This window comes from Eumetopias jubatus, unplaced genomic scaffold, assembly GCF_037043125.1.
Source record: "Eumetopias jubatus isolate StellerSeaLion01/CBP00866 unplaced genomic scaffold, mEumJub1_p1.0 scaffold_9, whole genome shotgun sequence".
Lineage (NCBI taxonomy): Eukaryota > Metazoa > Chordata > Mammalia > Carnivora > Otariidae > Eumetopias > Eumetopias jubatus.
This window is the reverse complement of record NW_028274815.1, coordinates 74,529,358-74,551,856: the sequence shown is the minus strand read 5'-3', so window position 1 is coordinate 74,551,856 and position 22,499 is coordinate 74,529,358. Positions and strand designations below refer to the sequence as shown.

The following is a 22,499-nucleotide window of genomic DNA, read 5'->3' as shown; positions in this document are numbered from 1 at the left end:
CTGACTGAGCCAGTCCGGCACCCCTCTACATAAACACCTCAAGATAATAAGTATTTTCTATTGGTAATATTCAATATATCAATACCCCCCCTCTTATGGTTTCGGGATAGGGGTAATGTTGTCTTCATAGAATGAACTGGAAAGTATTCCCCTCTTCAGCATTCTTAAATGTTTGTGTAGAATTAGTATTATTTCTTTATTAACAGTTTGGTTAATTTACCAGTAACGCCATCTAGGTCTGAGGTTTTCTTTGTAGGAAGGTTTTAAACTAGAAATTCAATCACTAACAGATGTAGCATAATTCAGGTTACCTATTTCTTCTTGAGTGAGCTTTGGTGGTTTTTTTCTTTACAAGGAATTTATCTACTTGATCTAAGTTGTTGAATTGATCAGCATAAAGTTGTTCTTTTATTATTTTTCTTATCAATAGGCTCTATAGTTATGTTACTTCTCATTCCTGGTAATGTAATGGGAACTTGGGTTTTCTTTTTCTTCCTCTTTTTTTAATCAGGCTGGCTAGAGGTTTACCTTTTTTTTTTTCCCCTGAAAGAATCAGTTTTTGTTTTCATTGACTTTCTCTATTGTTTTTTCTGTTTTCCATTTCATTAATTTGGGCTCCTGTATATTCTTTCTTCTGCTTACTTTGGATTTCATTTGCTCCTTTTTTCATTTCTTAATTTGGAAGCTGAGATCCTGACAGGACTTGAGGGGCAAGAATTCCAAAAAGGAGGGGGGTACGTTCTGTACAACTTTTCCTTTCAGTGAACCTGCTGATAGCAAATGGCTCAGATGCAAGAGCTGATAGTAAATGGCTCAGAAGCAAAGAGCAGCCCCTGAGAACCTGGGATGCCAATCAAGTCTCAGGGCAATCTCTCAGATTGGGTGACAGAGATAGAGATCAGTGCATACTAATGGGGAGGGGTCCTGGTATACATCTCAGACTTCCAGTTAAGACTCTGGAAGAGAAACACCATAGGTATATGGCTAAGATGGAAGTAGAACAGTATGCTCAAGAGACTGAAGTCCAACTTCAAATCAGCTCATCCCAGACTGGTGTAGTCATCTGTCCCTACTTTGCCTGCCAACTGGCAGGTAAATCTTCTCTGCAAGAAGAAAACATTAGCCAGAGCCTCAAATTATATCTACTATTTTCATATAGAAGATCTGGCATTCAATCAAAGGATTACCAGACATGCCAACTGATAGAACCAACTGACAAAAACCAAGGAGTATGACAGACTTCAGAACAGACTCACAGATGATACAGATATTGGAGTTCCCAGGCATGACTTCAACTATGATTACTATGTTCTAGAAAATATAGGGCAAAATAGAGACTTTCACTAGAGAACTAGAATCAGTAATACTGAAAAGAGAGAATCAAGTGTAAATTCTCAAATGGGAACATATAAATTGCTGAAATTAAAATTCCAATAGGAATTAAAAACTGAATAGACATAGAAGAGGATTAGTTAACCAAAAGATAGATGATTAGAAGAGATCTAGAGTAGAGGAAAGGAGAAAAGGATGGTTTCATGGGTATATGCAAATGTTAAAACTTACCAAACTGCACATAAATATGTGCAATTTATTGAATGCCAATTATTCCTCAATAAAGATATATCACCTTTAATGGAGCAAAAATCAAAGTAGCATCAGATATAATTTTCTAGAATAGAGCAAAACTTTAAAAGTTCTCAGAGAAAAATTACCTTTGGTCTAGAAGTCTATGCTCAGCTAAACTATCACTCAAGTAAGAATATAGATTAATGGCTATTTTCAGACATGTAAGTCCCAAGATATTTGTATCCCATGCACACTTTCTAAAGAAAAAAATTAAGAATGTATTTTAGTTAAACAAAAAAAGAAGTATGGGAAAAGGTGAAGCTTCAAGAAAGTGACACCTACGTAGGAGTGTGATTAAAAAATAAAAAAATCCCAGATGACAGATGAGCAGTAGACTTTGAAAGCAACTACTCCCATTTGGACCCCAGCAAGGGACCTTCATGAAGAAAGTAGATTTTTATCAAAAAAGTTAGTATAGTATAGTATAGTATAGTATAGTAGAGTATAGTAAGGAAAAAGATGGACTTTTTAATGTTACAGTGAATGTAATATTGCATATATCAGAAATAATGTATATATTGAAAAGGAAAAAAGGTAATTAAAAGCCTGGAGGGGGCATTCTATAGAAAATGTGAAGCACCTAAAATATAGTATACTTTTCTCAGAGTATAAGACAATTCATTTCACATGACACTTGGAACATTCTCCTTCAAGAGTTAGTGGCATAGAATTATGTTTCCTTCTCTGAGGTCCCAAAGATACTATTTTACTCCACAGTTCACAATATTTAGAGTCCAAAAAATTTAACCAATTGCTATTCTTTTCTAGGTTTTACAATCAGTTTACAAACAAACCAACAAACCCAAAACAAAACAAAACAAAAACAAAACAGCCAGACACTTCATTGCAGTTACAAAGAACATAAATGCTTTAAATCTCAATGCTGTAAAAACACTGGAATGCTAACAGATGTGGCAGGGCAACAGAAAATAGAGAAAAGAAACAAAAAATAAAGAAATAAGGGTGAAGGAATTGCAGATACCTTTATTTTCTTACTTTACAAAGTAGCGAATCAAAATACATACAGTCTAAAGTTGGGCAAGAAAAAGAGGGCTTACATATATTAAAGCTTAAAAAATAACCAGGAGAAGAACTAAATAATAAAACTATCAGTCTCACATTTTAAGATGGAAGAATAAAGAAATCTCTGACTCTGTTATGGACTGAATGTTTGTGTCCCCCACCACAATGCATACATTGACACCCGTTCCTCCAGTGTGACGGAATTAGAAGGGAGGGTCTCTGGGAGGAAATAGGGTTAGTGGGGGCCCCATGAATGCAGTAAGTGCCCTTGTAAGAGTTGGAGTTTGCTTCCTCTCTGTTCTCTCAGTGAGAAGTCTGCAGCCATGAAGAGGGCTCTCACCAGAACCCAATCATGATCTCAGACTTCCAGCCTCCAGAACTGTGAGAATAAACTTCTGATGTTTATAAGACACCTATTTTATGGTATATTGTTACAGCAGCTGGAGCTAAGACAGATACTGTCTGCTTTCTAAAACCAATCAGAAACAACAAGGGTAAAAAATGAAATAAAAACTCTATCATGAGGAATCAGGCAACACTTATGATCTGAACCTTGTTACTTATAAAAAAGGGCTGCCAAGTACAGTGAAAATTAGGTCAGAGAAAGGGTGCCAAGAGACAATATCCATGGTTGCAGATCTCAAGCAGAGGCAACAAGGCACAGTCTTCCAAGTTAGTTGTATACCCTGAGGAGCAAAAGCAATAGTTACTTGTTTTAAAGAAGACTGACGTTTGCAAACTGGTTCTAGAATTCTCCATGACTCCCTTTTGAAACCACACAGACATGACATTCTTGCAAAAAAAAATTCTTGAAAGTAGGGAAACTAGGTTAATGGATGGAACTGAAGTTACCAATTTTATTCAATTAATATTGTGTAAAGTCTGAATCCACACTCACAATACACTCCACTAGACCTTGTGTATGTAGGCCTTTACTGTGAGTTAGGACTTGTTAGCCTAGAAGTTGTTCAAAGCCTCTGATGCCTCTCTCTCATTATCCTTCCCCATATAGGTGGTTCAGAAAGGACTGTATTCAAAAATGAGAATAACAAAAAAGGATCAGGAATGGTTTCACAACCTTATGAATATGCTAAAAAATATCAAATTGTATGCTCTAAGTGGGTAGATTATATTATATGTGAATTATATTTCAATAAAGCTTTTAGAAAAGGAACTAGGAGACAAAACCATTGCAGGAAAAAAGACAAAAGAAATAAGAAAACAAATTCAACATATGTCAGAAAATTGATTGTGGAATGGTTGAAAAATGTGATGAAAAATGTGACTAAGTGGTTGAAAAATGTGACTAAAAATTGTGGAATGGTTGAAAAATGTGACTAAAATATGGATTCAAAGAACTTGGTGAAAAAGTGGCCTCCATGAGTTAAGACTTCAAAGCACAGGTAAAAGGACTGAAGGAAGAAGCGATAAGACAACTTCAGATAAGATAAAATTGACCTGAATGAGCCCAAGGAAGATGTAGAAAAAAAAATTTATATTCTTAAACTGTTACTCAATTTTCACAGAAATGGAAACTGCAGAAAGAAGAAGAGATATTATTGAAAACAAGCTAAAGAAATGGGATGACAGGCTTAAGAAAACTTGAGTAACAGTTTAACAGTTACAGTTTAAGAATATAAATAACATTTGTAAAAAAATTAAAAAGAAAAAGAAGAATTTTAAAGAATTATAGGAAAAAATCATCTACATGGAAGACAGGTAAGAAAGGGTTAATGTTCAATATGCATTCAGAAGACAACAGAACAGTCAGCACACAAAAAACATTCACAGTATAATTCAAGAAAATTCTTCTGAAATAAAACAACTTGAATCCATAGATTTGAACAGGCACACCATCTCCCAGGAAGAACCAACAAAGATTAATCAGCACTAGAACATGCCCTATAAAGTTACTGGACTTCAAAGATATGATCTTTCATACAGAAAATCAAATCACCTCAAGGGGAAGAGATAGAAATCAGGATGCTTCATACTTCTTTAAAGCACTATTCAATATTGTAGAAATTCACTGTCTTCAAAATTCTAAGGGACACTCTGATCCAAGAATTTTATTTCCAGCCAAAGTATAGTTCAAGCATAAAGGCAACATGCAGATGATGTGAAACATACAAATACCTAGAGAACACAATTCCTAGGAATCTTTCTTGAAAAAACTACTAAAAAAGCCTCTGTCAATTGAAAGACAAATGGAAAATGAGAATAATTAAGTGTTCAATTCCAATAATTTAAAAAAGGAACAACATAGCAATCTTAAGAACAAAGGCAATGAGATACTCATAAAGATAAAAACAATTAAAGAATTAGAAAACAGGAGAACTATACACCAAATAAACATATCCTAGAGAATATTCTTAAAGAAAAATAAAAAGGTAAAGATTTAGGAAAGCTAGCCGAACAATATAAATAAAAAAGGAAGAAGCACATATATAAATGTAAAAAATGAGTATGGAGAAATGAGCATAGATACTTAGGGAATTAAATCATGAGAATATATTGTTCAGCTTTATGCAAATATATGTAATACATAATTAGGGAAATATAAATTATTAAAACTGACCCCAGAAAAGGAAGAAAATACAAAGATTAATTTTCAGAAAATTTTATGAGTGAATTCTATTAAGAACATGTAACTCTAATATTATTTAAATGGTTCTAGACAATTAAAGGGAACATTTCCAAAATCTTTTTGTCAATTCAGTATAACATTGAGACAGTCCAATCCCTAAACATTGTAAATAAAATATCGACCAATTGACTCTAGCACATTAATCAAATATATCATGATTAAGTAAAACCCATACCTAAAATGCAAAGATGGCTCAATATTAAGATGATTATTGTAATACAACTTAAACATATGTCAAAAAAGAAATACTATATGAACATTCCTGTACATGCTGAAAAGGCATCTAAAAAAATCTACCCATATAGGTAATAGATGAACAGTTTCTTAGCATGAAAAATATACATGTATCATTTCAAAGGCTAAAAACCATACAGTGAAACACTGAGTCCCATTAAAATCAGAAACAAAACTAGAATGCACATTATTACCAGTATTATTTAGCTTTGGCCAATACTAGCCAATGTCATTAGAGAAGAAAAACAAAACATATATATATATATATATATATATACATATATATACATACATATATATATATGTATATATATATAAAATCATGAGGGAAAAGGAAGAAAACATTACTATTTGCAGATAAGATGATGCTATGGCAGAAAATCCAGGAAAGTCAACTTAAAAAAAAAATCATTGTTACCAAGAGTAAGATAATTTAGTAAGGTGGCTGAGAACAAAATTAAAACACAATTAATAGTTCTCCAATATATGAATGATTATCTAGAAAATATAACAAAAATATCCAATTTACAAAAACAAGAAACAAAATACCTAGGAATAAATCTAAGCAATAGGTAAGATTCACATGATGAAAATGTAGAAACACTATGAAAGGTCATTTAAAAAGATTTTAACAAATAGACATATTCTTAGGTAAAGAGATGATGAAATATGACCGCAATCCTTTATAAACAAATATGTAAACTGAACTTTCTCAAGAAAAATACCAATACCATTACTTTGGGAATAAAGCAAGGAAACAGTAATGAAGGAGGACTAGCCCTACCAGATACTAAAAGGTATTATAAACGTTATAGTAATTAAAAGTTTGATATCTCCATGCTCAGCCAGGAGTCTGCTTGTTCCTCTCCCTCTGCTCCTCCCTCATCTCATGCCCTTGCTCTAAAATAAATAAATAAAAGTCTTAAAAAAAGAAAAGGGGGGGTGGAGCCTGGGTGGCTCAGTCAGTTGAGCATCTGACTCTTGGTTTTGGGCTTGGGCCATTATCTTGGGGTCGTGGGATTGAACCCTGGGTCAGCTCTGCACTCAGTGCGGGGTCTGCCTGCCCCTCTCTCCCTCTGCTCCTCCCCCAGCTCATGCTCTCTCTCTCTCTCTCTCTCTCTCTCAAAGAAATAAATAAAATCTTAAAAAAAGTTTGGTATCAGCACATGAACAGTAAGATCTATGGAAAAGAATACATATCCCAGAAATAGATGCAAATAAATATTGGGATTAGTTCCTGATAAAAGTTGGCATTTCAAACTAGTGGGGCAAAATGATAGATTTAATAAATAGGATAAGAGGGTAGCCACCTGGAAAATATGAAATTGGATTCTCTCTTTCACTTACACCAAACTAAATTTTAGATAGATATATATTTAAAAGAGAAAAATAAACATAAAGGTAAAAGAAATGATACATGTGATTTTACAAAAATTTTGATTTTTATGACAAAAATTTCCAATTATATTTTTCATTTCCAAATACTCATTTAGTTTCTTTTATCAGACCTACTTGATCACTTAAAAAATATTTTCTCCTTCTTCAAATGAATTGTGTTCAACCTCTTCTTTCATTAAAACATATTAAAAACACTTATTTTGTAATCTGTGTCTAATTCTGATGTGCAAAGGGTTTGACTCATTCAGCTGTTTTTTCCTGCTGCTTCTCACAGTGGCTTGTTTCTTGTTTTGTTTGTTTCCTTTTAAATTTTTTATTGTGTTATCATATTCCTTCAACTTTCCTGAGAGAATTCTGCAGAGACTTGCATTCACTTCTGCAGATGCCAAGTGGCACAGTAATTTTAAACAATATTCTCAGCTTAAGAATTTTGAGATCACTCCAGTAGTATGAAGCAGTTTTATTATTTTTGGTAGTTTGTATATTTCTTCTTTCTTTTTTAGTTCTAAGTATTTTCTAATTTCCACTTTGATTTCTTCCTTGACTGATGTATTATTTAGAAGTATTCTTAAATTTCCAAACATTTGTTACTGTTTTTGCTACCTCAACCTCCTCTGCCAGCATGCTGCAAGTGAATCTTTATCACCACTACCTTATTCAGGCCTTGGTTACCTCTTTCTTGTAATAGAATAACCACTACGCTTGATCTATAGCACCAATACTGCCTTTACACTTAGGGGAGAATGCTCTTTATTCTTCGTGTATTTTTTAAAAAACTGTATACAGGGGTGTGTCTAATCCTGATCTTACAAAATTATTCCAGAGGAAAATTCACAGACAAAACTTAGCAAGGATATCAGTGATGAATTGTATCACCTGGCTTTACCTGAAACAATAGAGCCCATTGAATTAGGGCAGTCAAACATGCTTCCTCTAAGGACACATAATTGATTTGTTTAATTTCTGCAAGGTCATCTGCCCTGGGAACGGGAAGAGGGATTCTGCATTCCCTTCCACGGTTTGTAACCTCATCCCTGACAGCTGCAGGGACACGTGCATGGAGAAGAATCTCTCCTTCTCTTCCTTCCCCCCTCTTCCTTGGCATTCACACATAACTTTGTGGCAATTTACTTTTATCACCATGTCCTGCAATGAGCTTTACTTGCTAGGCATCATGTTCTCCACAGAGGCTTGCCATGGGAAAAGTCTCTCCTTCTGAGCCCCCTCAAATCACCAGACCAGGCATTTTTCCCATTTTGGGTTCATCCTTGGATTGGTATCAGTTCATCAACAAGTCCTAATGAGTGTACTTGCCCATGTGGACTGAGTCAGTGCCTATTCACACTGACTTAGACATTCCCAGTTCCAGAAGGCAAAATACAAGGCAACAGAGCCAAAAATCAAGCCAAACCCAGGCTCACATGAACTTGTACTTTAATTGCTGCAACTGCTTCCTAACTTACCTCTTGGATTTCTCTACCCCTCACATCCCCCACAATGCATATGTCTGCTAGAGAACTGTCCTCAAATATTGCTGCACATGTTTAAATGTTCACCAGTCCCTTTCCCCACTCAAAATCTTCAGTGCATCCTCTTTGCTTAGAAAAAAAGGTACAAATGAAGAGAACCAGAAATGGTGGATTAAAAGGTTAATATAACAAACTCTGTAAGATGAAGTTTCTTGCTTTCCTCTCTTTTATCAGGTTCTTTAATAAACATAAAATTATATAGTCATCACTATACCAATGTATTATTGTTGGGTTTGTAACATATATAGATGTAACAATAATATAACAATAATAAGAACAAAAAAGGGCGGAGGGAATAGAGTTATATAGGGCTAATGTTTCTATATCTCACTGGGAATAAGTTACTGTAAATGTGAGGTTGGTTGATACCTACCATCTTATCTGGTAAGCCTAGAGAAACACTAAGAAAATAATTCCACACAAAGACATCACAAGTAAAGAAAACAGATCAACATCTGTTATGAATACAGATGCAAAAATCCTCAACAATAAACTAGCAAACCAAATCCAGTAATATATAAAAAGTTAATTCACTGTGTAAGTTTGTTAGAGCTGCCATAACAAAGTATCATAACATGGTGACTTAAACAACAAAAATTTATTCTCTCACAGTTCTGGAGGATGGAAGTCTGAGATCAATGTGTTGGCTGGGTTGGTTCCTTCTGACGGTGCTAGGGAAGTCTGTTCCAGGCCTTTCCTACCTTCTGGTAGTTCTTCGGTTTATGGTAGTATAACTCCAATCTTCACATGACATTCTCCCTGTGTGCATGTCTGTGTCCAAATTTCTTCTTTTTATAAGGACATGAGTCAATTAGATTAGGGGCCCATCTCATTCTTTTTGATGCAACTGTAAATGGACTTGTTTCCTTATATCCATTTTTTGAATGTTTGCTGCAATGTATAAAAATACTTTGAGAATGAGAAAATTTGAGAATGACCTAATCTTAACTACTTACATCTTCAACAGCCCTATTTGTAAATAAGGTCACATTCTGAGATACTTGGGGTTAGGACTTCAACATGTGAATTTTGGGGGGACACATTCAACCTATAACATAAAACCATGACCAAAAGGAATTTACCCCAGGAATGCAAGATTGGTTTAACATTCAAAAATTAATTAATGAAATATACCACATTAATAGAATAAAGGACAAAACCCACACAATCATCTTAATAGATTCAGAGAAAGAATTTGAAAAAATTCAATATCCCTACTTGATGAAAACAGTAAAAAACTAGGACTAGAAGGGAACTTCCTCAATCTGATAAAGGTTACATACAGAAAATGCAAAGTTCAATTTTACTTTTTTAAAAAAAGATTTTATTCTTTTTTTTAATTTTTATTTGAGAAAGAGAGAAAGCAGGGGGAGGAGCAGAGGGAGAAGGACAAGCAGACTCTACGCTGAGCACAGAGCCCGATGCAGGGCTTGATCCCACAACCCTGAGATCATGACCTGAGCCAAAATCAAGAGTTGGACGCTTAACTGACTGAACCCAGGTGCCCCCTAAATCATACTTAATAATGAAAGACTAAACACTTATTCCTTAAGAGCAGGAATAAGACAAAAATGTCCACTTTCACCACTTCCATTCAAAAATGTACTGGAGGTTCTAGTCTGAAAAATTAGGCAAGAAAATTTGAGAAAAGAAATTCAGAGTGGAAAGAAAGTAAAACTATCTCCATTCACAGATGGCATGATCTTATATATAGAAAATTCTAAGGAATCCACTAAAATAACTATTAAAAGTAATAAGTGAGTTCCATAAGTGTACAGGATACAAATCAGTACAAAATAATCAATTGTATTTTTATACATTGCAGCAAACATTCAAAAAATGGATATAAGGAAAAAAGTCCATTTACAGTTGCATCAAAAAGAATAAAATGCTTAGGAATAAACTCAATAAAAGAAGTGTAAAACTTAAACTTTGAAAAAAGCAAAACATTAGAAATTAAACACCTAAATAAGTGGAAAGACATCCCATGTTCATGGATTGGAAGACTTAATATTGTTAAGATGGCAGTACTCCCCCAAATTGATCTACAGATTCAATGCAATACCTATCAAAATCTCAGCTGGCTTCTTTTCAGAAATTGGCAAGCTGATCCTAAAATCCATACACAAATGCAAGAGATCCAGAATAGCCAAAACAATCTTGAAAAGAATAGAGTTGGAAGATTCACACGACATAATTTCAAAATTATTACGAAGCTAAAGTACTCAAGACTGTATAGTACTGGCATACGTATAGCTATAAAGACCAATGGAATAGAATTTACATATATGTCTATAGTATAGAACCCATATGTCTATGGTCAATTGATTATTGACAAGAGTAGGAAGATAATTAAATGAGAGAAGAATTGTCTTTTCAACAAATAATGCTAGGATGACTGGATAACTACATTAAAACAAAATCAATTGGATTTCTACCTCATTTTATATACAAATTAACTCAAAATGGATCAAAGATCTATATATAAGAGCTAAAATTATTAAACTCTTAGAAGAAATATATGTGTAAATCTTCATGACCTTGAATTAGGCAATGGCCTCTTAAATAGGACACCAAAAGCACAAGAGACAAAAGAAAAAAATAGATAAATTTGACATCATATCAAAAATTTTGTTTTTCAAGATGAAACCAGAAAGGGAGACAAACCATAAGAGACTCTTAATCTCAGGAAACAAACTGAGGGTTGCTGGAGTGGAGGGGGGTGGGAGGGATGGGGTGGCTGGGTGATGGACACTGGGGAGGGTATGTGCTATGGTGAGCACTGTGAATTGCATAAGACTGATGAATCACAGACCTGTACCCCTGAAACAAATAATACGTTATATGTTAATAATAAATAAATAAATTTAAAAATTTTTGTTTTTCAAAGGAACTATGAAAAAAATGAAAATAAAACCCTACAGAATGGAAGAAAGTTTTTATAAATCTTCTATCTGATAAAGGGCTTACATTGAGAATATATAAAGAACTCCTAAAATGTAGAAAAATAATTAAAAAGTGGTCAGAAATCTTGAATCCGACATTTCTTCAAAAGAAGATATATAAATGCCAATAAGCACATGAAAAGTGCTCAATGTTATTATCCATGAAGGAAATGCAAACTAAAACCACACTGTGAAACCACTTCACACCCACTAAGATGCTATAATAAAAAATACAGATGAACAAATGGTGATGAGGATGTAGAAGTCTGTGAAAATCATTTACTTGTAGCTTTTAAGTGGTGAATAATATCTCAATAAAGCTGTTAGCAAAATCCAAACCCAAACAAGACCAAGGTAAAGTTTCTGAAGGCAAATTTGTGATTGCAGACTATTTTCTTTGGTCCTGGCTCCATTCACTGGGGCCAACAGACTGTATTAGTGAAGAGTTGGCCAAAGCCCAAAGGAACTCTCTTCATCCGTGCTTTGCCTTGAGCAATTTATTTTAAAATAACCCTTTGTCAAATTAGACATACACAGTCTGGTTTTGCATATCCTCTCCTAGGGTTTTTGATGTTTTTATCTTGGGGATTGGGTGGGACATGGAGGGTATGTTTTCTTTTTTGAAAGATGTGATGGGTTAAGGGCCAATTAATTGTCAGTTTTAGTTTTCTTGGCCCCTGACTCATGTCCATTTTCAACTCCAACAGCTTCCAGTATCAATCATACAGGAGCCAAACTCTCCATGAAGCACAGAGATCTCACTGCTCTGAATTTCTGATTTTCTTTCTTTAATGGTAGTGCAGTCTCTGCTTACTGTTCTTAGAAGTGTGGGTGGGAGGGAAGTAATCTAAGGGAACCTTGTAAGTGATGAAGAAATAGAGTTTTTTCAGTATCTGGGTTACCCAGTGCTGCTATAAATTACAAGGCCAGTGATGGGTAGGTGCTGGGGCTGGTTTGCTTGAGAGCTGGTTAGGCAGCTGGGTTAGAGTTGAGTTCCCCAAGTACAGAATAGGAGCAAGGGATAACTGGTGGGAAAGGGAGGGAATGGTGGGCATCCATGAGCTAGTAGATCACGTAAACAAAGTTAGTTTGGAAGAATTTCAATTCTAATGCTCCAGTGGCTATACTGGGCTTGTTTTATGAGGCTCCCAGATTCACCCAGCCTCACTGGGTGACCCCTACCCTCATCCTCAGCCATTGGCTCCGCAGGAAGCCTGGCTGCTACTGTAGTTACTGCTGTTTGCTGGAGAAGTAGGGATAAGGACAAGAATTCAGTGTGGCCTCTATCACACCTGTTGCAGTGGGATCCAAAGTAGCTCCAACACAAAGGTCTGACCCAACCGCATCTACTTCCTTCCAGGCAACCTGGAAGCACAGGGGAATCAACACCTGGTAGAATGAACTGTGACCAGAGAGAAACAGGAGACAGGAGGGAGAGAGAAGATAAACTTCTCCTCTTTCCTACCTTCCTTCCACCTTTCCACCATCTGAGCCACATCATTCCAGATAGCTTCTTCAGAGACAACCCGGTCACTAAGAAGCTGGCAGTGTTTTCTTATGAGGCTGTACACAACGTCTTCTTTTGCTTTCCCACTACCTGGACTCACTGCCCCCTCTCCTTTGCTCTTCCTGACCTGGGATTGTAAACCCCAATAAAGCATGAGTCCGTAAGTTTTTTCTCAGGCTGTTTTCTAGAGAATCTGAGCTAATGCAGAGACCAAGGCCAAACACTGTATCTGGAGGAATCAAGGTAAATATATTGGACAGCTCAGGTCTGGTGAGGATGCGGTCATAATAATCTGAGGAGGTAAGGAATGAATAAAAGGAGGTGAGGTCCCAATATCATGCATAGCGGTGGGAATGCAAGGTTGCTGTCTTCGTGGAGTTTCCAATCTGTAGAGGAAGATCTTAGTTAAGTGCTGTTATCACATACATAAATGCATAGTCATAAACTGTGTGTAGGAAGTGAAGGGAAAATACATGGTGCAAGGAGAGCCTAGAAAAGGGAACTTCATTTAGTCTGGGAGTTTAGTGAGTCTTTTCTGAGAAAATACCACCTGGGGTGACATCCAAAGGGGTGGGATGAGAGCAAAGGGAGGCTGTTCTGAGCAAAATGAATGGCTCTGTGGTGAGAGGAAACATGCTCAGTTTGGGGGGGAGGCAGGCAGAAAGGATTTCTCTGTAGAGAAGGTGCCTCCCACCCTCAGTTTTTATACTTTTAAAAAATATCTCAACAACACAATAAAGAATGTATTTTACATCTTAACCTAGTACCAACACACACATACACACATACCCCCCGAAACAAAAGTTACATGACACAATATTTATCTTTATGGGGTTTTTCATAAGAGCTGTTAACAATGAAATGTGCATATGTTTGGAAAGAGTGCTAGCACTGCAACAACACGCCATGGTGTTCATCACAGAACTGTCTGCAGTGATTTGCATACATATGATGAAACGTATCAAGGTAGACATGTAGCTACTAACTTGAACAAACCTGAGGTTTGACTTTCACTGGTGCCACTTTCTTCTTCACTGCCAAGAGATTCAAACCTGGGAAACAGGCGGGCAAATGCCAAATGATCAAAGAACCACCACTGCGACCAGAGAAAGACATCCGAAGGGGAGTTGCTCCCTTGCAGAAAATCTCCCTGGTTACCGTAGGCCTGGCTATAAGTAAGGAGGTGGAAAGTTCCTCAGAAGTGAGAAGGTTTTAGTAGCAGGCTAACAGCAGGCTGTTACTTGATTGCTTTTGCAAAATTCTATAACAAATCTGGAGACTTACGTTTGGCCTCATTACTTAGATAAAACAAGACTTTCAAAACTTGAGACAAACAACGCTGGGCTATTCCACTGCTCTCCGTCTGTCACCCCACCTCTCCCTTCAACACTGCACCTTTAACTTCAGATTTTTCTGCTTGGATTGACCTGTCACGTGAGATGGGCTATATAGCTGTGACAAATTCTCTGGTATCTGAGAGGTTTCCCTGTAGTATTTAGATTAATAATTTATTCCCGTTCTTCTTGGGATAGACTTTTCTCCTTAAAAATACTGGGGGGGGGGTATTATAATCCTTATTTAGATTCTTGATGTGAGCTAAGTGAATAGCAAATCTTTTCTGGGGAAGGGGTTTAATTTCTAAAAAGGTAATTTTTGGTGCTGACAGGACCAGAGTCTGCTTATCCTACTCTCCCTCTAAATAATAAACCCAGCCTCCACGCACAGAATCATCTTCACCATGTAAAATGAGTTGAGTGGGAAGAAATCTATATCTTTCTTCCTGTGGAACAGACTGCTCTGGCAATGAGCCCAGTCATTCTGAAGTTCTCCATGATCTGTTATTTAAATCCAACTCATTATGACTGATTTCAGGCAGGAAGCCAAAATGAAAAGACTGACTAAATACGTATTTTTGTTTTTTTTCCATTCTGTCCCTTCTTTCCATCTCCAATTTTAACACAAGTGCTAACTCCGAGGTCAGGGTCAGATATATAGACACCTCAACATGAGCACTCCATTAATACAAAACCAAGTATTCCAAAGGGTCTTGTGGCTTCAAATGATTTGGGATGATACCACATTCTAAAGTAGATAGCAGCCAGGTTTAACTCCAAAATGCCCATGAGATTTAACTTAAAATATTCAGTGCTACAGCTTAAATTCCAGCTCCCCGTGGCTGCAGACATCCTCAGAAGATATCATATTCATCTTTTGTCCCCAGCATCTGGCACTGGGTCTCATGCTGGGCGTCCAAAATATGTCTTCTGAGTGGAACTGTGAGGTCTATAGGCCCATTGTTCTGTTATTCTTGCATTCTGCAACCATGGCTGTTCAATCACTTTGTAGAGCTCTTCTATGTTTGCTTGTAGTTCTTTAAACATTTTACTTAAGTTTAACGCATCTGGAATGTATTTTTGTGTGTAGCATGGTAATATGATTTTGCCCCACTATGAAATGCCACTTTTAATGTACATAAATCCCCACTGATTTTGAATTCTGTTTATTCCTCCCTTCTGTTTGTCTCTTCCTGTGTTAGTACCACACTGTTTAAATTATGGCAGCTCTTGACTACACTTTAATATCTGGAAGGACAAATTCCCTCATACTTACCATTCCCTCATATTCTTTTAAGGTATAGTTTTGACTTTTTTCACATAATCCTTCCAAATAAGTTTAATTTTTAACTTAAGTGTAAATAAACATACAAACAAAAGCAAAGCTGATTAGAATAATTAGAATTGTGCCCAAAGTAGACATATAATAATTTTTGGAGGACTGATCTTTCTACAATACCATGTCTTCCAATCCAGGAACATGGCATGCCTTAATGTTTTCTACTTTTATTTTATATTCAGTAGTAGAGTTTTCTAAATTATCTTCACACAGATCCTGTACATTGTTTGTTAGATTATTTCTAGATATTTTATCGTGTGTTGTTGTAATAAATGTGAACTGTTTATTCCATCATATTGTCTAACATGATTAAGGAAACCTGGATTTGGGGAACATTTTATATTCGATCATTTTTGTTGAACTCTTTTATATTTACTCAGCCAATCAACATTTGTTGAGTCCCTGTCACATGCTAGTTTTTTTCTATGTACAGGGGATTTAGTAAGGCACCACACAAATGCATATTAGGGAATACACTTTACTGTAAACCTCCCTCTGCCCCCTCAACAGCTTGAATGAATAAAACTTGTTTTTCTCACCTAATGTGAAGTCCAATTGCCTAATGAGTAGGCAATTCAGGGCTGTTGTGTGACTCTACAATGCCAAGATGGGTTCAGGAACTATCTTTCTGTCCAGCAGTCCCTAGTGAGTGTTTGTCACTGTCTGACCTCCAGCACCTCCAGCATTCTGTCCGCATTCTGAGCAGGAGGGAGGGCAAGGGCAAAGGATAAAAAAAGTATGATAGCTGGGTCTGACGTCCCCACTGTTTCTAGAATCCCGTCCCGACTTTGACCTACACTCACTGGCCAGGACTACACCACATGGCCACATCCGTGTCCATTAGTCACCTTATGCTCCCCTCAGATCCGAATTCTTTTAGTAAGGAAGGAGGGGAGAATTCTGAATAGGCACCCAGGCAGGCCCTGCCACGACAAAAGAGATTCCTGCCCTTAGGGAGATGTTCAAAGAATTTATACACATTGGTGATCTTAGTCAGCCTGGTGGCTGTGGGTACAGTTTTGTGCTGCTGGCCACCGACACTTCCAGCCCAGCCGTCTCCCCGGAACTTTAGGCTGAAAGAGCCTATCTGGCATCTCCACTTACATGTCTAATGAGGATCTCAAATTTAACTGGTCCTAAATGAAGTCCTTCACCAAAACTGTCCAAGACAGCCTCTTCCACCTCAGCAGATAACAATTTCATCCTTCTGGTTGCATAGGCCCAAAACCATCCTAGACTTTTGTCTGTCTCACGTCTTCTATCCAGTACACCAGGAAATCCTGTTTGGCTCTGCCTTCATCTTCCAAATACATCCAGTACCCCACGCCATCTCACCATTTCTACCACTAACGTTCTTGTCCAAGCCACCATTATTTTATGCCTGCATTACTGTGACAGCCTCCTAAACTTACCCACATAATCCTTCCTGAAGTGGTTCAGTTCCTTGTCTTCCTCTTTTCTAACGAGCTTATCCTTGTCCCCTACCTCTGCCACTTATTCCCACAATCACTCCCTACCCTGTGTAATTACCAAGCACTGCAACCCCGAAACCTGTCATTTCAGAGTTAAGCATCCCACTGCTGACAGCCACTCTTTCACCCATTATGCCCTCTGTCATCCCCACTCTAACATTCCTCCATCAGGACCTACAATCATTAATCCTGTACCTTTTCACTGCCCCTCATTCTCCCCTTATACTCTTGCTTTTCTTCTTATGGAGTCTAAATTCCACGGTCAACAATTTCTTTGTCTACATGCCCGCAACTTCCTTGCCTTTCTGTCCGTTTTACTTGCTTGTCAAACTCCCAACCCTGAATAGATCTACCTCTCCACCTGTGCTCACCCTGCTGCTGTGGTGGAAGAAAAATAGATATGCAACTGGACTGATCCTCCACTTGACTGACCCTGACCCCTCAGTGGAACATTTAACACTGCCCAGAAATCATACTCTATTTCCCTAGGCTTTTTACTCTTTTATCCTTTGCTTTGTTTTCCTCTTCTTTTCCTTTCTTCTCACACCTCCAACTCCCTTTACTCCAGATCTTCAGGCCTATGATGACCTTCCTTTTTATTTCAATGAGAAAAATACAAGCGACCCAAGGAGATCCTCGATGAGCTCCCATCACCACAGCCTCCTACCTACATCTGGGCCCATACAATCTTCTCTTGTTAATACGGACAAACTGTTTATATTTCTATCTCAGACTGTGTACTAGATTCCACCCAGTCCCATCCACTCAAGGATATCACTCCAGCGATTCTCCTCTGTCTCCTATCTCAAATTTTCTAGTTTTACTAGCTCATTTCCACTTGTACATATTATTATTTCTTCTTAAAAAAATACAAGAACTCTCTCTGGACTCCATTCTCCCCTTCTAACCACTGTAATATTTCTCTTATTGCTTAACAGCCAAACCTCCTGAACAAATTGTCTATATTCGCTACCCCAAATCTAACTCCTCCCACTCTCTTTTAAACCCACTCTAATCAGGCTCTCACCCCCCACCATTTATCAGAAACAATTCTTGTTAAGGTCAACAAAATATCTGTCCTAGTTAACTTCTGGTCATCTTTCACATTTCACTCAAACCCCACTGAAACATTTTCTGACATTTCTGACTAGGTAAACTTATCTATTATGTGCTGCCACCATTATATTGCTTATTCTGCTTGTAATTTTATATTTGTATGTGATTTCTCGGTTAATGATTCTTTTTTTCCTCAACAGACTCTAAGTTCCATAAGGGTAGGGATAATGTCTATTTTTCCATCATAACTGTATGGTCAGTGTCCAGCACCATGCCTGGCACACAGGAGGCCACCAATAAATTCTGGGAGAATGAAAAAGAAGAAGATAGCAGGAAGGGAAAAATGAAGGGGGGGAAATCAGAGGGGGAGATGAACCATGAGAGACTATGGACTCTGAGAAACAAACTGAGGGTTCTAGAGGGGAGGGGGGTGGGGGGAATGGATTAGCCTGGTGATGGGTATTAAAGAGGGCACGTACTGAATGGAGCACTGGGTGTTATAAGCAAACAATGAATCATGGAACACTACATCAAAAACTAATGATGTAATGTATGGTGATTAACATAATAAAACAAAAGAAATTCTGGGAGAATGAATGCTTTATTACCATCATCCCCATTTTAAACTTGGGAAAAGGAGGCCCAGAGAAGTAAAGACACCAGGTCGAAAGCACATTGTGGATTATTGGTAGGATAGGGACTAGGATTAATTGAACATACTGACCACCAAGCGCCATGCTACATTCTAGGGGTACAAGACGAAAGAGACATGCCCCACTTTTCCCAGGCTAGGCCTTATAGAGCTTCCACCATGTTTGGGCTAGACAGGACAAACCATGCAACCTAGTGCAATATCAAGTGCTTGCGTCTACAGGCTTAGCTACCAGGTCAATGGAGCTGCTTCCACTGTTCTGGTTCTGGTATTCAAAGTGGCCAAGGAGAAGGCCTCTTCCCAAAAAGCATTTGTTTTGACTATATATGGTGATAGACGTTAACTAGATTTATTATGGTAATCATGTTGAAATACATACAAATATCAAATCATGTTGTACACCTGAAACTAACAAAGTTATATGCCAATTATGCCTCAATTTTAAAAAAAAGCATTTGTTTGAAATTACATTGCAGGCTTCAGAATAAGACTCTCTGGGTGCATATTACTCATCACTGATCTACAAATTATGAACCAGGAAGAACACTGGAAGGAGTAAGAAGGTCAACTTAAAGTCACAACATTAAGATCCACTGTCACTTGTAAGAAAGAGAAAAGCATTTCAGAAATGAAACTGTCGGGAAAACAAGCCTTGAGTTACACAACTTTTAAGGGAGCTACTGCATTAAAAAGATCTACGTACACCAGTTGGAAGACTGAATATTTTGAGATTAGCAAACTACCAGGCAGAACTGTCAATAAACACAGTCCAATTTACCATTCTGTAAGGGACTATACTACTACGATGATCATATGATTTATTACGAACAATGGGGAAGTTTGGGAATAAAAAAGACATACTATGAAAAACCTCTACCAGGACAATGCGTGTTTCCTAGGACTGTCCCAGGCAAAAAAGCAGGACGGTCACCCTCTTTAGTAAGCATCCTCCAGTCATTACACATGGTGAAAACCAGGTACTCATTCAGTCATGCAAATGACTCCATTAAGCAAATTAGCCAGGGCAGCCAGAATGGACAAGACCCCAGTCCAGTGTGGGCTCTATTTAAATAATTTTGACCCTGAATGGTCATGCTAATACTTACCATCTCCACTGAATAAAAACAGAGTTAAGAGTCACCTGCTTTATCTACTTGTTTTTCTTGCCCCTTCACACCTAATCTACAGTTAATCTTTAGGAAGGCTATTTCTTTCCCCATTTGAGGTTTAGTCCTAATGTTTAAGAAAGAAAATACCTTCGGTGCTAAGCAAAGTCAAACTGAATGCTATTCTTCAAGTTTCCGGAGGCTTCCCTCTTGCCCAAAGGCACAGTTGGCTTATATGAAATTTGCATGAATATGTGCCACATCTTTAATCAGGAAGGACTCCTAGGTCATTCACTGAATCAACATAACAAAAACAAGGTCACTAGCCACAGAACTTTATTGTAGGAATCAATACATACATACTTCTCAGAAATGTTTTGAGCCATTCACTTGATGGTTACAGACACATCAGGATCTATCTAATTGGCATATTTTTTATTTGCTTGGCAAGAGAAAATCATGAATCAAGTCCAAAAGGCCTGATTAAAAAAAATCTGTAAAAAGGGAGGGCTAACCACTGCCTGCCCTATGTCAAGAAACAATGTACAATTCAAATCAAGAAAACAATTCCATACAAGTCCAGCAAAGCAAGCTGGCAAGTAGAAATGAAACGACAATCTGTTATACAAAATGCAAAAGGAGTCAAAGATGAAGTACAAAAAATAAAATTTGGGTCAGAAAATCATTACTAAATAAAACCACATGAGGATGTCTATTAGTTGTTTTCTTTAAGGGGAAAAGAAATTGAGCTGTTAGGTTCCTATTTATTCAGAAGGAAAAGTAAGGCAAGTGTTTGAAAAATACTTCTGATATTGAGTGAATTCTTTCTCATCTGCTACCTAGAATTCACAAACACCTGACTTATTCTTACCCATCTCTAGAAATGAGAAAATAAAATCAGTGTCTGATCTTTAGTGCGACACTCACAACACCCGAATGAGGTCCAGAGTAATCCTCGATCGGGGGATGTCAATGTTGAGTACTTGGACTTCCACTCTTTCTCCAGGGCCCAGTCCAAGACTCCTTCTCTTCTTTGTTTTAGAAAGTTTTGCTTCTGTTACATTTCGTATGGGAATCAGCCCTGATCTCCCCACTCCTATATCTACAAAAATTCCAAACAGAGTGGCATTTTCGACTTTGCCTGTAAGAACTGTCCCAACCTGCAGGTCTTCCAAGCAGACAATGCTTCTCTTGAAATCAGGTTTATCAAAATCTACAAGGAAAAGGGGACAAAAGACAGTGTAAATAGTAGGTACTATACTTCCTGGACACAATATACATTAGTAAATAAGTATTTACTACATATCAGTTATGTGCCCAGACTACTAGTCAGCACTGAGAGGGGACATAAAAGAACTGAAACCCAGGCTTGCCTTCAGAGAAAATGCATCTTAATTGAAGAAGCAGCATTCACATAATAGGAACAACACAAGAAAATTTACTCACTTTCTTCTCCTCAAACTCTATCTTGCTAGCATGCAAACATTAGCACTGTATACAAGGATTGAGAAGAGAGTCTTATTTTCCTCTTTATGAGGAGGTGATGAGAAAATATCTTTGCTCAATGAATATATAAGGCCAAATCACAAACACTGGGAAAGTAAGACTTTTAAAGACAGAAAATTGGGAGATTTTTTTCCCCCCAGTACCTGAATTTGCAAACTGTTTAAAGGTGGTAGAAAGTACAACAACATTTGAAATTAAAATGTTCTCTCATTTCCCTCCACGAATTTGGAATTCAGGAATCAATTTCTGTCCATTTTGAATATACTTGTCCAATCAAAACTTAATACATTCTTGATCTACGGCTCAGAAACCCAGAGCAGCCAGTACCTAATCTTCTTTCTCCTTTTTCAGTTCAAGTCATTAAACATTTATTAGCTCCTAGTATGATCTCCTGTCCAGGCACTCTGCTGGGTGCTAGAGATACAAAGATGAAGACACACAGATCCCTGCTCTCAAGTTCCTTACAGCCCTCTTTTCTTGTTCGCCCCATTGTACATTTCTCTGTTCATTAACACCAGCCCCCCAAAAAGTGGGTATAAAGCATACCAAGGAATCATGGCTCTAGTAAAAACAAAACAAAAACAACAACAAAGGTTTTATGAGGGAGAAGGGTAGAACTAACAGTCTAAATGGGGTTTTTGGGTTATCTGTGGATTCCATTTTCCCATGCTCTTCTTGGCCCCCTTTCCTAGGATTACTGAATGTTGATTCTAATAACAAAGAACATTCTAAGCTTGGATCTCCTTTTACTAAGGCCTCATTCTCCCTCCACCCATCCCACTTCCTTTTCCTCCACAGCTGTTGGCTTGATCCTGATTACTTGTTAAAGCTATCCTTTACAGTTGTACTAACAACTGGCCACCCCTTGGTTCCCCTCCCCCATCCAACCATCCTGAAATCAAGTTGTTGGTTTTTTTCTGAATTCACCTTTTTCCTGTAAAACAAAACAAAAACCCTCTTTACACTTCAAATCTCATTTTCCTCACACCAAAAAGGAATATGTGAAAACTGGAATTGATTCTGTAGAATTTTCCCTGACACTGCAAGTAGTGGATTCCAAAAGCAAAAAAACCTGTTGTAATATTACCCTGGGCAAAGACTGTGTCAAAGCAAAGTGAAACTAAG

General features: G+C 37.3%; 1 protein-coding gene across 2 annotated transcripts in view; it reads right to left on the bottom strand.

Annotated features, from left to right (window-relative positions):
* Positions 1-20,187: 20,187 nt before the first annotated feature.
* Positions 20,188-22,499, bottom strand: part of SRBD1 (S1 RNA binding domain 1) — a 207,301-nt gene continuing 204,989 nt past the window's right edge. For both annotated transcript variants that reach the window (XM_028104085.2, XM_028104086.2), the window contains exon 21: positions 20,188-21,081. In XM_028104085.2, the coding sequence (XP_027959886.2) occupies positions 20,792-21,081 (290 nt within the window). In that variant the 3' untranslated portion in view covers positions 20,188-20,791. The remainder of the gene's footprint in view (positions 21,082-22,499) is intronic.